Consider the following 16076-nt stretch of genomic DNA (forward strand, 5'->3'; position numbering starts at 1 on the left):
TCATAGGGCGAATAGAACAAAATAGTTCCCCCGTACATTTGTTGTTATGATACTTTGTATGTCGGAGTCTTATGGGGTTGTTATGTATTTCACACAGAACATTAAATGTAGTAAATATGCCAAAGAACCGGGCAATACACACGACATCGCTTATTTTAAAATAAGTGACACGATATCCATCCGCCCTGTCGAGTGCACTTCCATTTCCGGGATGTTTTCTCTGCTGACCAGCCTCCATCGCCATTGCAGGTCCAGGGAGTCGGTGTAGTGGCAGTTAGTCGTTAGCTAGGGGAAGCCCGAAAGTAAACATCTAAGGGACGAATCTAAAAGAACCGTCACACCGACAGCACGATTTGAATAAGGTTTACAATACATTAATTCGGACTTTAGGCGTAGAGGCTCCCTGGCTGTCCGACTAGCATCTGAGAGAAGCAGACGTAGTTTGTTAGCATAAGAAGAAACCAGAGGAGAGTGACAGAGGAACCGCCATGGCTCAGATCCTGCCTATTCGTTTTCAGGAGCACCTGCAGGTATGTGACCGACAATTTAACTATTCATTCACGTATGAATGAATGATTAAATGGTCAGGTATATTTCGTCTCCCGGGCTGAATTTCCACGAGATTCTCGGTTGTTCCAGAGACTTTTCAAAGTCTTAACAAGCTAAGTTAGCTTTCGCGAGCTATGCTAACTAGCTTTGCAGGGTGGATGACGTTTATCACAGTTAGCATCTAGCCGTCTTGCTAAGTCTGACTAGCCACCCTCGTTCATTATTTAAATGACGAATGTCCAGTCTTCAAAACCACAAGTTTTTACACGTTTCGAAGAATTCACATTCTTAAACACTATGCTGAAGGAACATATTCTAAAGCCAAGTTTGACCATGGAAACATTCTCAGTTCATTTTCTTGGTACGCTGCTGTAGTGCAAAGTGGATATTGATAGAACAGCCGTAAATTAACACTACCTGTGCTAACGTAATACATTTAAAAAAAAAGTATCTCTGCACACTTTACATCACACAACAGCGCTGCTAAATAAGTGAAAACATATTGTGACTTTCTCAGTCGAGTTATTTCTTGTTTGGCGTTGACATACCTTAAAATGTATATCGTTTGATGACTTTAAGAGGATTGCCCGGCTTCAGGAGATTGTCATTTTTAAAGGTTGTAGAATGGTCATGTGGTGTGCTGGCCTGTCACAAAGCAATCTGACGACCTATGTTGAATGAGTTTGGCCGTGGTTCAAACATTCACTGAGACTGACTCCTGTGCCTGTTATATGAAAGACAAACTATTGCCTTGATTTGGCTGTAAAGACGGGGTTATCTCGTATTGTTGTACAAGTGTGATTATGCCTACAGCATTTGCCATAAACCCATTAAAAGTACAGATTGGTTAGGTGTAGGGCATGATGCTAATAAATTCAGTCTAGTCTGTTGGCTCTCAAGATGTAATTAATAAGTCATAGTTTCAGTCAAGTTACAAATTAGGAATAGGATCTGCCTACCTCTCAGCTTAAAGAAAATAATTTCCCTATTCAGCCTTTGTATTTCTTTTTCCATCTTTAACTTAATTTAAAAAGCTTTGTTCCTCAAAATAGCATAAAGTGACAGATGTGTTTGGCTCAATCCTTTACTTGTGATCTAAGTAGTTTGTGATGTTTCTTTAGTTTTCCACATATCTTACATGTCTTATGAGCACTTATTAATAACTACAGTGCTGTGACATTGATCCCTCAAGTGAGATCAGAGGTCAAGGACAGAACCATTTTAGTTGATGCTGACATATAGTATTGGTCAGTGACAGGGAGGATGTTTTTTTTCCCGATCAGCTGGCCCTGGTATAAGCTATAACTCTAATATATATTGCTAGAAAAGCAAGGTCCATTACAGTGCATTTAATTTAAATTTTGTCAAATGTTTTTCAGTGAGTTAACATATTGGTCTGTCACAATAATATTAATAAAGCTTTGTTGAGGTCTTTTGTCTGTGCAGTTACAAAGACATTATGGGAGTTAATATGGCTTCTTTGTTAAATCATTTTGATTGAATTTAGTTGTGGGAGTGAAAAGAAAACACAACAGTGATGAATTTAGCTTGGAACTCATTTTATGTAACCTATTTGTATGATAATATAATCATTTGTTCAAATTTCCTCCACTGCTCAGCATTTCAGTTGTGTAAGGTTAAGCTGTGATTTAAAAGTGCTTTCCCTGATTTTGTGTCAATGGCATGTGACGAGGTCATATTCACATGTGATATCCAGCAAATTTTACTAATGCATGACCTGCATATGTTTCATGCATGTTTTACAGTATGCATCACTTAAGCAGTTCATGCAAAATATTGGAGACATTATGACCTAAAATATTCATTAAGACAATTTATCCCATTTACCTTATTAAATACTAAATGCATCTCTTTTTTGGATTTGCACATTTCTGACATGTTCATCCTGAGGATTGTTTGGATTATTCTGTCGACTGTCTTTTTGTGAGACATGATAAGATGCTTACAAAGCTCCTCACAAGAGCACCCAGGGAGTAGGAAGGATGTTATTGGAGCAATAGAGTCACATGATCCTGGAATGATCTTTATTGACATGAGCTTGTGGGTTCTTCTACGATACTTTAAGGATTTCTCACACCCTGCACATTCAGCAAATCAGGCTGCCTTTTTTTTTTTCACTATCTCATCACCTCATCCTTCTAAACACACATTTGATCATGGACCTAAAAAAATATTAAGTTGAAAGTCTTAATAGATCTCAGTAGAGTAGGTGGTCTCTAATTTGTCTACACTTTTATACATTAACTCGGGGAAGAAAAGCTAATGTTGGACAATATCAGACCAAATCCAATCTGAAGCTGTCCATCTTTGAAATTTTGGATAACCACAGAGAAATCAATAATTACTGCAGGGTGTTATGTTTACTGTCTGCTTAAGCCAAAATTGTGACACTTGACTTAAAATTACAGTAATACTAATGAGCATTTGTGTTGTATCCCACAACTTTGATTTATGTTGTTGAGCGCTTATGTACAGAGATACATGGCAAGCATGTACCTCAGTCTTCTCTCTCTCTTTTTGTCCCTCCCTTTTCTTAAAGCTCTGCAGTTGAGTGTCTTCTGTCACCTGGTCAACTTGCATAGCTTGCATTTTTATATATCATCCATTTATATGGTGAAGCTTACACCCCAGTGTCATGTAAAATGCATTCATCTTGGCACCACATTTATCTTCAGCTCCCTTGGAGTATGAACAAATTTATTAATATACCAGAATTGATCAAATATGATCTTGGGACAGCAGTTAAAATGCAATGCTGAAAATGTCTGCTATAGTTCTTATATACAATTAACTATCAAATTAATGAATGAAGTTCAAGTGATATTAGCATCACCTACCGCCGAGGTGCATATTGGTTTTATGGGTTTGACCATTCAGAGGAGACAATGCTGATGACTGTTATTGACACATATTGTTCCATAATAACAAGTATACATACACAGATGTTTCCTAAACACTTCTGTACACAGCAGTTCTCCAGTTTACAAAATATGTCATTAGTTAAATCTCTCTGCTAAAGCAAATACAAAACACTGAGAATGTTTTTGGTAAATGTGTAATATGTAGGCAGGGGCCCCCAATCATTTTGTAGAATGCAGTTTGGGGGGGGGGTTTGTTGATGTTTATTTAAATCAGTGTTGTTGGTTGTGTAAAACAAGATGTTTGTGTTCTGCAAAATGATTCAGTTGCTTGTATAGGCAAAAAGATGGGACTTAGGCTGGCAGACTAAAGACATATTATTAAGATTTTTTTCAGTGGTTTTAATATGTTTGTAGCGTCTACTCTTACTGTATGCAGTTTTGTTGCCATGCTCCTTAAATACCACTCTACAAGATTTGCAAGGTACACTTTGAACTTTGCTTGTAACTGACCAGCTGAGATCTCGTGACAGGCTGGTGAGGAAACAGATCTGCTGAAAACTTGACATTCTGTAGCTCTGTTAAAATGTAAGATAAAGTGTACATGTGAGAGAAAAAGGAAACTGTTGTCCCAAAACCACCTCAGCAGAACTTGCCTGGAGTGGAGATGGATGGGCTTGAGAAATCCATGCAGTCCTTCCTTTTTTTCCTCCTCCTGTCTGTTTATCTGTAAAGGCTGCCCTCCTTCTTCTCACCCCTGGGCCAGTCACATGTCCCCTTTCGGTGTCACATGGTATTGGAGGAGGCAGCAGTGGGCAAGCCTGTTGTTTCAGTCCTAGTAGACAATGGGTTCCTGGTTTCCTGTTGTGGAGCGCTGCAGTGAAGTGCTGCAACCCTCAGCACATTACATAGCACATCCTTCCCTGCACTGCCTTGCCTTGAACTTAACATGTGTGGGACACATAGCTTTTTATGCTGACCAAGATGCTGCTTTCCTTTGAAGGAAGAGCACACAGGTTAAATCAACAGATGGGATTCCCTTTGGGTCATTAAGTGTCGTTTAAAACTGCTGAATATTTTTTTACCTTTTGTAGGCTTCAGCAGCAACTGTGAGCTCAAATTTGTGGCTATTTATAGAAATTAACTGAAGTTTAACACAGCTTCCTTACTAGAGAGCATAGTAATTTAAAACATTTGAGCTGAGTGTTGGTCTGTGGAAGAATGTACACGAGGAGAAAAACCTCTTTACCAAAGCTACAGTACATGATGTATCAGTTATTTGTATTGAGCAAGAGCCACATGAAAATAATGCCATTGATTTTGGTAGCCATATCAGATGTATACCCGATATATTGCAACAGTTGCCAGGGAACTCTCAAGGGTCCACATCATGAAATAAATAGAGGTAGGCAACATATATTGTCTAAGATAATACTGTTTTAAAGATATGCAAATTGACTTATGAAACATGCACTGAAACTCCACACATTTCTTGTATGCGATCAGCAGTGAGCAGGTTTCAGTGTCACATGACCACTAGCTGGCCTACAAGATCACATGACCTCTCCACCTACACCTGCCCCCACAACTAAGTCTTGAAATTACTGTACTGTACAACATTTGAATGTTTACCCAGAGTTCAATGCTCCAACACTATAGTTCAGTTATAGGTCTTGTAATTTTTACTTGAATGCTTAAGTTTAAAGAGAATACCAGTTATTTTCCTGAAATATTATGTCCAGTTATATAATGCCTTTGTCATATTTAAATTTAAATATTTTGTTGCCATTCCAGCCAGTTTGAAACATAAATGCACTAAAGTGATAGACAAAGTCTGGTGACCTATAGTGAATATGTCTGGTTACTGTAGCTGCAGTAAATCCTCAATTATAAAACCTCTGAGGTCATAATAGATAGCATTCATCAACACTGTCATGATAAAATCCCAGGGTACCTAGCATGCTTTCTTATTTATTGATTGACATTAACCTTCAAAGTTTATTTGAGTTTAAGGTAGCATTTCTGTTCCAAAAATTTTGCCTGGCAGAGACTAAATTTAGACGTCCTAATATTGAAGATGTAGTTCTGAAAGTGATTAAAACGGAGCAATGCAAAAAGTTAATTCATGATTTTTCTGGGAACGAGTGATAGCAGTTTATTATGTAATTGTGAGTCATTTATGAATCTTATTGGCAGTCTGGTGTTGCCATTGCAGTGGCTAGGTGGGTGTTGGTAACAGTAGTCTTCAGGTACAATTTTAAACTATTGATTTAATGGATTCTCTGTTGTCTTTCACAGTATGATTTCTATCGACAAGTAGCTTCTAATATTTCCATGAGGAGTTCAGTGACCATGTTATTGTTATTTTCAGAGGAGTATAACAATGCTATTGCTCCCCTGTCAAATTTAACCTCTACCTTACCTGCCTGTTGTGCTAACTACAAGGTGAAACACAGTAGCACATAGCCAAGTCAGGCAGGGAACAGTAATGATTGCGTGATTTTCCAAATTGGTAGTAGCTTCACTCGACTGACCTGCTTTCTCCCAAATTCCTGCTCACTGATGTCACAGGAGCATTACACAGTAGCCCACAGCGGTTTTACTATAAGCTTCACATAGAAAACCAGTTTGACAGACCACATTGAGGTGTGTTGTCTTCCAGCAGGGCAGTATATATCTAAATCAGTTGTACTTTGTTTCAAGAAACAGAGTTAACATAGTCTTTGTGATAAGGCTGCACTGCTATTTCCTGTTTAAAAAAATATTGTTTTATGGTGAATGAAATTACTTCCTGCTGATCCCAGAATAGATGCCAGATGGTAGAGACGGAGAATGAGTTTCTAGACATATACTGACTCAAAAACTATTTAGTAACAGAGAAAAAACTTTCTTTTCGTGATTTATGTGTGTTATGTGTCCCTTGAACTGGTTTCCAGACATTAGAGAGCCTGCCTAAGTTAGGCAGTTAAATACACAGTCCTAGATCTCAGAACATGGCATCTTTTGATATTGTTAAAAAGAAAATTCTCATAATATACAATATACTGTATATTTTAAGCCAGGTACAATATAAATATTAACCCAATATTAGTGTGTCCATTTCATTAAATATAGTTTTATAGTTGCTGTTAGCGGTTATTACTGAAAGTAGAGGGTCTAACGTTTATGAAAGCTTAATCTAGATTGGTTTTATGTCTTTCCTCCTTGCTGGCCGTAACACTTCTCTAAGGTCATTTATCACTGTAGCATTGAAAGTGAAACGGGTTACCCATCAATGAAAGAATGTGGGTGGGGCATGGCTGTGGGCTGTCGTTGATAAAAGGTGGTACCATTTCACCGAGCAATTCCAAGAACTGTGGTTTGTCTTTGCTGATTAGGACTTAACTGTGGCAAGTTCTGAACAGTGAAGAAACTTTTTTTTTATCATTTCCAAGCCTTGAAGTCACTCACCACCAAAGAGGGCTTGGTTGTAGGTGGGGCTAGCAAGCTTAATAGGCTCCTTGGCAAAGAACCAACACGTGTTCACGAAACTGCTCTTGACATTAGAAAATTTATACCAGGGAGTCAAAAGTAATGAATCTCCTTTTATGGCAGGCCAAGTAAAATTGTTATTAATAATCACCATTTAGACACAAATCATTATAATGGAATGAGCTGGTATTCGTAGTAGACATTTTTTCATCATATAGTTGTTTTTACTATGATCAGTTATACATTCATCAGTAAGCATCTACGTGTTGTCTACTAAAGATATGTCAGTTTGTGCCTCTGCAGATGTGCATGAAGTTTAATACTACTGTGTTCATGTTTTAAGTGGACTAACTACATTTACAGTGTTATATGATGGCAAATTAATGTTATTTGATTGTCCCTTTTTTGTTTTTCAAGACTTAAAAACAACCAGAAACTTTGAACACTGAACTTTGTTACATGTATCAGGTTTGTGGCATACTGGAAGTTATATCTAAACAAAGATACAAATAAATTATTGACCACACAATTTACAAAATTGTTAATCTACACAGGAAAGAGTTTAAAAAGGAAATCCTAGCCTCAAGGAATTATGTGACATTTGTTTGAGTGCAGTGCATTATTGAAAGGTTGCAAAAGTAGAGGAAGTTGCAACAGAAATATGTGGCCTATGGGAAGTGTTTCTGGTAGTTTCAATTCCGCTAGGCTTGCATCACAATAGCATTTCAGTTTGCAGAGGAAAGCACTGGAAATATCTTTGTACAAAATGCATTTTTAATGACCTTTTCATTGTTAAGCTTTAATTTTGTTAGGCCGATGTTACTGTAGAATTGGTTTGTCCTGACACTACATAAAGCTTTTCTGGCAGAGCCATCAGTGTTGTTGCCCCCAGCAGCCTGTGCTGTGTCTGAGTTGGTGTGAGGCAGTGTGCCCTGTTCTCTGCCTTGGCAGCAATATGTGCTGCAGAGTTTGCTGACTTTATTGACTGCAAAGCAGTGCACCTTTTTCTAAGCATTTCATGCAGGTTAAACCTCTTTACTGTATATTCTACATTGCAGAAACATCCGTGACACTGCTGAACTCTGGTATTTTGTGTTGTTTATTGCATCAGGGTTACATCACAGAGTGAAGGTATACATGATTGTCAATATAGTTCATATTGGTCGTCTTTGTGTAGTCTTCACAAATAGCATCCCATCGAAGTGCACTAAACTGCACAAAGTCAGAGCAGTTGCTTGCAGTGTAGTGGGTCTGTATTGTTGTGTAATATGGTTTTTAGTTTTCTCTATGGTCCATTCTTAAAGAATTTTTGGATGAGCTCTTCACCCAGCCCATTTGACTGTTGTGATGAGTTCCATGTGTCAACAAAGCTGCTCTCAATACTAGATTGTGTTTTAAAAACTAATTTCTTCCTCTTACTCACCCCCATTTTTTCACAGCTCCAAAACATAGGTATCAATCCAGCCAACATAGGATTCAGCACCCTCACCATGGAGTCTGACAAGTTCATCTGTGTGCGGGAGAAGGTTGGTGAGCAATGTCAGGTGGTGATCATTGACATGGCCGACCCAAACTCACCTATCCGCAGACCCATCTCAGCTGACAGCGCCATAATGAATCCAGCTAGCAAAGTCATCGCACTTAAAGGTATGGGAGTGTGTTTGAATTACAGAAGGCACATTTTGGTGTAAAAAGAACAAAATAGAGAAGAATTACATTGTAATACATCAGTGTTATATTTTAATCATCCCCATGAAGCCTTGAATTCTGACAGGTTTGTTTAATTTAGCAACATTGTCCATTTAATAATAGTAAAATGGACAGTAGTAGAGTATTTAAAATGATTTCCATATATTTGTCTGTACATATTCAGCCTTTTAGTTTTTCATTACTAAGTAGTTTTACTGGCCAACGTATTTTTCCCCACACATTTGTCCTGTAAATACTAAAAAATAGCACATTTTTATCATTTTTGTGTAGCATCCATGATTGCTTTGACTTTTTTGTTGTTTTTGTCTTCTCTGTTCTTTTTTTTTTTTTACTTTACTGCTTTCTTATGTGTTTGCAGACGGTGAGTTGAAATTTAACTACTTAACTGTGAAAGTAAAATCCTGTTTTCAAGATATTTATGGACAAAATGCACCTTTTGAAATGATCACATTCAGTATTGCTTTCACCTTTTATCAAAAAAAAGTACACAGACTATATTAATTAAAGTTGACATGATCTACCATCAGGTTCTGGTTTGGTTTAAATTGAACTGAATTGGTACATGCTCTTAAAGACTCATGACCAGGCTATCAATGTTTCCTGTATGTTTAAGAATGTCCTCTGGGTAATTTTTTTTAACTTTCCCCATAAAAAAATAATTCTTTATAAACAGGATTTATCTTTCACAGCATTATAGCTTGCTGGCATTCCATCATTTTTATTATGTGTACAAGTGATTTAGAACCCATTTTACATGTGGTAATGCTAGGGGTAAAATGTGTCATTTTAATTACACATTCTGTCTCAATATTCATTTTGAAATCCATGTTTTCCTTCATCTGTGTGAAGTTTTTTAATTACCCTATCCTGTTGTTTCACTTGTTTCCCTTCTGTGTTTGCATCTTTATTAATTTAGTTACGTCTTACCAATAGTTTCCTACACTAAGTAGTGACTTGTAATCTAGGTTGATTTGATTTCAATTGTTTGTGAAGTTACAGTCTTCTGTCACTAAAAGCCTGTGAAGGTTTTTGTTATGGTGTAAAATTAGAAAAGTAGGTTTAGATTTGATGACCAGTAGAAGTTAAGGAGCACTTTAACTTTTTAGTAGATTCAGGAATACCCTTGTGTGTCCATCTGTGTGTTGGAGCTTGGCCTTGCCCCATCCAATATTTTATGAACCAAACTTGTATTGAAGGATTTTTAGCTTATTCTAATGATTTGCCTAAAATGGTCCTTTGGGCATCGACATGGTCACATGGCTTTTCTCTCTTAATTGTTCTTGTGGTTAATTATGTTTTGTAATTAGAAGTTATAACTGGGGGAAATTTTCAAGTGCTGATACTGAGATATTAATAGTTAAAGTTTTCATTGATTTTTAAAGTTAAATTGGCACTGCTTGAGATAATGATATACATCATCTGTTATTTGCTGACTGTCCTCTCTTCCGAGGATGTGCACTTTTTAATTGTGTGCTGAAGCGTTATATCTTTTTTTATAGAGTTCTCACTCATTGCTGACAGACATGTGACAAGCAGACATAAGAAGGAGTGTGCATCATAGTAGCTGCATTACACTGTGCATTGTTGCCTGGTTAAATGTTACACATTAAATGCATAAGGCCCTGCTGTTTTACCATTTTTTGAAACTTGGAACAAAAATACTTTTTACCACAGTTTAAAATGAATGTGGTCCTCTTCTGATTAGGACAGCTCAGGAAAATGTCTCTGGGGCAATGGGAGCACTTCAGCTATGTACAGTTTGTAGTGATTGGCATTTTACAGCAGTTGAAATCTGCTTCGTTGCATCACTGCCTTCTTTTAATCAGCCCATTTTTGTCCTTTAAAAATTACCAATTGTTATTTATGGAGAGGAAGTATGGAGCAGGTAACTGGAGAGTTAGTTATTTATTTTGGTTCAACTTTTAGTACTGAGATGGTCATTACTCAGTTAAACATAGGGTCAGCATAGACTACGCCGCCTTCTGTCCACCCCAACTCTCTTCCCTGCTCAGTTTACCATATTAATGCATCTCAGCCGACCTTGTCTTATGACACAGTATGAATCTTTGACTGCTTCATGTAACCATATCTGAAAGATGGACACAATGCACAAACACACCTCCAACACTTGATCATTATTCAATTAAAAATCCCTTTGCTTGCTAAAATTTGGCTGCTTAAAGTGGTCCTTTGGCCACACTGATTGTTCTCTGATTCAATGGCTTAGTGATGGCAAAATGATTTTGACAGTTGTGCTAATGCATTGGTCTTTGCTTTTTCTCACCTTGTTAATGACTTTTGAATAATGAACAAACAAGGAAGTCACACTGCCTAATAATGAAGCTATAGCGCACAAAATGAACACTAACAAATTACACAAAAAATGCAGGTGAGTGTTTTTTTTTAAACATTAAGTCTTTGGTATTTTATCCAGACATTCCAAAAAATATTTATTTTCTTTTGTAAATAACAAACCACAATCATCATTGGAAAACCTTTGTCAGTGTTGTCCGTAAAGACCGCTTCATCCTAATTGTCCTTTCTGTGTATGTGTAAATGTTCATACTCCACCCTTTTGACAATTTGGCTCAGATGCAGATGTGTTTACCTTTTTTGTGAGTTGTTTTGTTTCTTACCTCTACCTTCTGTCTGCTTAGTTTCTCTCTAAGGGCTGTTCATTTGATGGGGTAGGCCTTGTAGTCGGATATTATGATGCATAACACATCATGTATATGCTTGACATATTTCAATAGCTCTGCTAAGGAGGAGGTTTACAAATGCTCATTCTCACTCTCAGAGCATGAGTGATCCCTTTTGATTCATTAAATTAATACACATAAATAATTTCCTCATTATTCCTTAAATTGCATTTCATCTAATAATTGGCAGCAATACACATGTGTTTTTATTGGCCTTGAAGTTGTGAGAGTGTGAAAATAGAAAAAAATTACTTGCTTAAAGTACACATAATTCAAGGCACAGTGTCAATGTCATGTGTTGCCATTTTTTCTATGCCTTATTACACTTACTTCATATGACACAATTTCTGACTACAGCATGTTTGGCAGCCTCTATCCATCCGTCATGGCATCGTTGCCTGTTGAGCTGTTTGCCATGACTACCGATATTTCAAATTTTAATCTTCCTTTCTATTAAAATTTGACATGTTCATTCCCAGTGAATGTATGTCTGTTGAAGACATCCTGTCAGAAACTATAACTTTCTTCTTGGGCCTGGCTCCTGCCCCTTTTCTCCCTCGTCTTCCTACTCTAGCTGCCAAAACTCTTCAGATTTTCAACATTGAGATGAAGAGCAAGATGAAGGCACACACCATGACTGATGATGTTACCTTCTGGAAGTGGATCTCCCTAAACACAGTTGCACTTGTGACTGACAATGCTGTCTACCACTGGAGCATGGAGGGTGACTCTCAGCCTGTGAAAGTCTTTGACCGCCACTCCAGCCTGGCAGGCTGCCAGATCATCAACTACCGCACTGATGCCAAGCAGAAATGGCTCCTTCTTATCGGCATCTCAGCCCAGGTAATTCTCTGCTCATGTGAGGTCAGAAATTTGTTTCACCAGAAACATGTTTTCATATAAAGTAGTGTATTTGCATTCATAAATAATCAGTTATATGCACTGACTTAAGCTTGTTTAGACCTATTTATATTTCACATATTTATGTGTACTGATTTGCCTTTTTCAGCAAAATCGGGTGGTGGGGGCCATGCAGCTCTACTCTGTTGACAGAAAAGTTTCTCAGCCTATTGAAGGCCATGCTGCCAGCTTTGCCCAGTTCAAGATGGAGGGAAATGCAGAGGAGTCCACTTTGTTCTGCTTTGCTGTCAGAGGCCAGGCTGGAGGAAAGGTAGTGGATGTTAAATATATTATATGAGAGGAGGAACAGGTTACATTTGCACTATTGTAGACAAAATGACTAAGTCACTTGTGTCTTTTTCTCTATTTAGTTGCACATCATTGAAGTGGGGACCCCACCAACAGGCAACCAGCCTTTTCCAAAGAAAGCAGTGGATGTGTTTTTTCCTCCAGAAGCCCAAAATGACTTCCCTGTGGCCATGCAGGTGTGTTTCTGTTGTCAGCCTTGCGGCTCTGCAAAGAAGTAGTAGTCTGAAAGATTCTCATAGCACATATGTTATGTAAAAATAAGCTGCCTTTCATACAGTCCACATTACCATGTAAATCATGCATATTGACTATATGTTTCCCTCACAGTTCATGTTCATTGTGAATCTTCACTTTTTAAAACAACAGTGCTCATCTCAGCCGACCTGTATTTCCTGAGAGTAAATCTTATTTGCTTTCCTCTATTCATGTTCAGTTAAACATTTTCCCAATTAGTCACAGAAGTAGCCTTTGGGGTGATTCAAAGTGATGTGAAAATTTGTATCTGATTTCAGTTTTTTACCCTATCTTTAACAGATAAGCGCCAAACATGATGTAGTTTTCCTTATTACCAAATATGGATACATCCACTTGTATGACTTGGAGACAGGCACCTGCATCTACATGAACCGCATCAGTGGAGAGACCATCTTTGTCACTGCTCCACATGAGGCCACCTCAGGCATCATTGGGGTCAACAGGAAAGGACAGGTAATAATGTCAACCTGTACTTACTTGATGTGCTCAAGGAAATTGCATCGATCTTCTCCATGGCTGTTCAGTTGTCTTAATGAGTAAAATGTTTCTTATGAAACCAGTGCAGAACCACTTCATTATTATCTACTGTACTCCTTATGTCAGCATCAGATCATGTGTCCAGCTAAATGTGACACAAGTTTACAAATGTCAACAAGCACAACATCAAACATCAATAGCCACACAGGATGGCAATTTTCTTCTTGTGTCCTGTCATCATCAGGCAAGCCCAGACTCTGCCAGCAGGCATTATAAATAATCCAGAGTGTACCGTTTCACACACAGAGAGGGGAGAGGGTTGTATCTTACTGCTTTTGTTAAGCTGAACCAGAAAAGAGAACTGGATCCATCCAGATGATGAATACTGTTCCAGCCAGGCCACACACACTGCATGAATTATTGAGTGAAGAGTGGAAAGCTGATCTGAAGCATTGCTGTGGCAGTGAAGTGCATGTGATTGTGTGTGTGCGTGTATATTACATGCACACAACACATACAGAACAGTGCTCTAAGAGCCGCATTCTAGGTCGCTCTATGTCTCTACTCAGGTGGATTATAATGAAACTATTGGTAACATGATAAAAAGAAATGGATTGCCTCGATGATTTAGCCGTTATATTTATTATTTAACTGCTATTTTACTGCTGCCATTCATCAACACGCTTGTACAAAGGAAAGCGGATGGGATACAGGGACGTTTTATTGGTTCTATTTTTGTATCTGGGTTGATCGTACAGGGCTCACTAGAGAAGACTTCATCAGAGAGGGCTGACTGCAGCTATATGCTGCTCAAAAAGTTACTTTTGAAATCATTATTAATTTCAATCAAGTAAATTTTAAGCAACCCGTCTGAAAACAAATAAATGCAAATTATTGCATTTATTTGTTCAACTGAATAAGTTATTAGGACCATCATGTGCAGGGACATTGATAGACATTTTTTCTTGGGGCAATAAATAGTGACAGTTACCATGTTCTGTCACTGTAGGAATGGAAAAATTAACATATTAACATTTACCTCATAGAAATGTAATGATAGCTGCCAAAACTAGATTGAGGCAGAGGAGGGAAACAATTGAGAGAATGGGACATAGCCAGAGAGGGGTAAGAGAGCCCAACACTAGAGCTGTGGATTTTCACTGGAATCACGATTTCAATAAAGATGATCCACAAAATGCACAGCCTGGTGCCCCACAGTCCTCTTACTGCTGGTTTTCCCATCCAATCAAAACCTCTAACTAATCAGATGGAGACCTTTGATGCTAGTACTGCAATTTCACTATTGTGTGTGCGTGTGTTGGTGTCTGGGCTAGTGCATCACTTGATACTACAGCTCATGTATCATCTTGACACTTGGTGCTCTCTTACTGAGAACAGTCTTGTTTTTTCACCGGCCTGATCCATGCATTTAAATAGAAGATAACATTTTAAATGTTGTAAGAAATGTAAACACATTATGTTGGTACTGACCCAAATCTTAATTCGGCAAGCAGGCAGAAAATAATGCAACACCTCCATGTGTTAGCCAGAGGATCCACTTGTTTTACTCCTTTTGTGTCCAAATTGAACTACCTTCAATTAGTCCCCCCACATTATAGTAAGTGACCCTGCTTTAGTTGCAGGAAGAATGAGGTCTATTCACCCATGTTAAAAGCTGCGGTACTGACCTGCTGGACTTGTTTGTAGAGGGACCAACACTAGCAGTCTTTCTCCTTCATCCCCCTCCCCTTTTCTCCATCCTGCTCTTTCATTCAACTTGTTCCCCTCTCTCTTTTTGCCAGACCTCTCACAAAGGCCATGCATTACACTGACCTACTAATAATACATTTGCATTCAGCAGCCACAACCTAAGGCTAGACAGAGTTTAATAGAGATTAATGGAATTGCCCTTAGTAAATTTCAGCTGAGCTGGCTCACTCACAGGATGAGACTGAGGAATGTGTTCTGTGTATCTTTGTGGTCTACATGTGTAAAAGATGAGTTCAGAGGCTTTTTTACAACAGGTATTTTGACTTGTCGTCATAGTAGGAAAAAGCCATGCGTTATTGATATAATGTCTCTGCTCTGTTATTAATGTGTGCTTTTCTGCTTCAACATGTCAAAAAAACTGATACCCCATTATCATGTTAGTTTTTAGAAAAGAGGATAAAATCTTACAACATGATTATGTAGCATTTCCATTTTGGGCTCTAGTCTGCTATACTCAATCATTCCCTGCATTTTTTGTAACATAGGTGCTGTCTGTGTGCGTGGAAGAGGAGAACATCATCCCCTACATCACCAATGTACTCCAGAATCCAGATCTGGCTCTCCGCTTAGCTGTCCGCAACAACCTCGCTGGTGCTGAAGAACTTTTTGCACGCAAGTTCAACAACCTGTTTGCTGCTGGCAACTACTCTGAGGCTGCCAAAATGGCTGCCAATGCACCAAAGGTACCCATGATATTAACATTGAGTTAATCACCAGGTGTTGGATATAGTCTGAACTTGGGCTGGACGATATGATCAAAATGTTTATCATGAAAAACCTTTTCATATGACTTGGTAACAATAACCTTTTTGCTCATTTAAATAAACCTGTAAATTGTGGTATTACACATTTATATGGACACAAAACAATATCAAACGTGTCATACTTCAAAGTGTGTTTTGAAGTATGTGTGTGCAATTTGTGAACATTGATACATATTGAACCTTTGTTATATTACGAATGAAGAATGTTTTTATTGCAATATATATTGTTCGTGAATTGTTGCCCAGCCCAGGAATGGAATCTAAGATTAATATTGTTGATTTTTTTGGGACCT

General features: G+C 38.0%; 1 protein-coding gene across 2 annotated transcripts in view; it reads left to right on the plus strand.

Annotated features, from left to right (window-relative positions):
* The first annotated feature begins 213 nt into the window (after window positions 1-213).
* cltca (clathrin, heavy chain a (Hc)) overlaps window positions 214-16076 on the plus strand; it is a 28911-nt gene continuing 13048 nt past the window's right edge. The window contains exons 1-8 of one of the 2 annotated variants that reach the window (XM_044042980.1): window positions 214-530; window positions 8339-8546; window positions 8968-8970; window positions 11883-12151; window positions 12318-12479; window positions 12580-12693; window positions 13052-13225; window positions 15505-15702. In XM_044042980.1, the coding sequence (XP_043898915.1) occupies window positions 489-530; window positions 8339-8546; window positions 8968-8970; window positions 11883-12151; window positions 12318-12479; window positions 12580-12693; window positions 13052-13225; window positions 15505-15702 (1170 nt within the window). In that variant the 5' untranslated portion in view covers window positions 214-488. The remainder of the gene's footprint in view (window positions 531-8338; window positions 8547-8967; window positions 8971-11882; window positions 12152-12317; window positions 12480-12579; window positions 12694-13051; window positions 13226-15504; window positions 15703-16076) is intronic. The other variant, XM_044042981.1, reaches the window with a different exon arrangement.

This window comes from Solea senegalensis, linkage group LG13 (genome assembly GCF_019176455.1).
Source record: "Solea senegalensis isolate Sse05_10M linkage group LG13, IFAPA_SoseM_1, whole genome shotgun sequence".
NCBI lineage: Eukaryota > Metazoa > Chordata > Actinopteri > Pleuronectiformes > Soleidae > Solea > Solea senegalensis.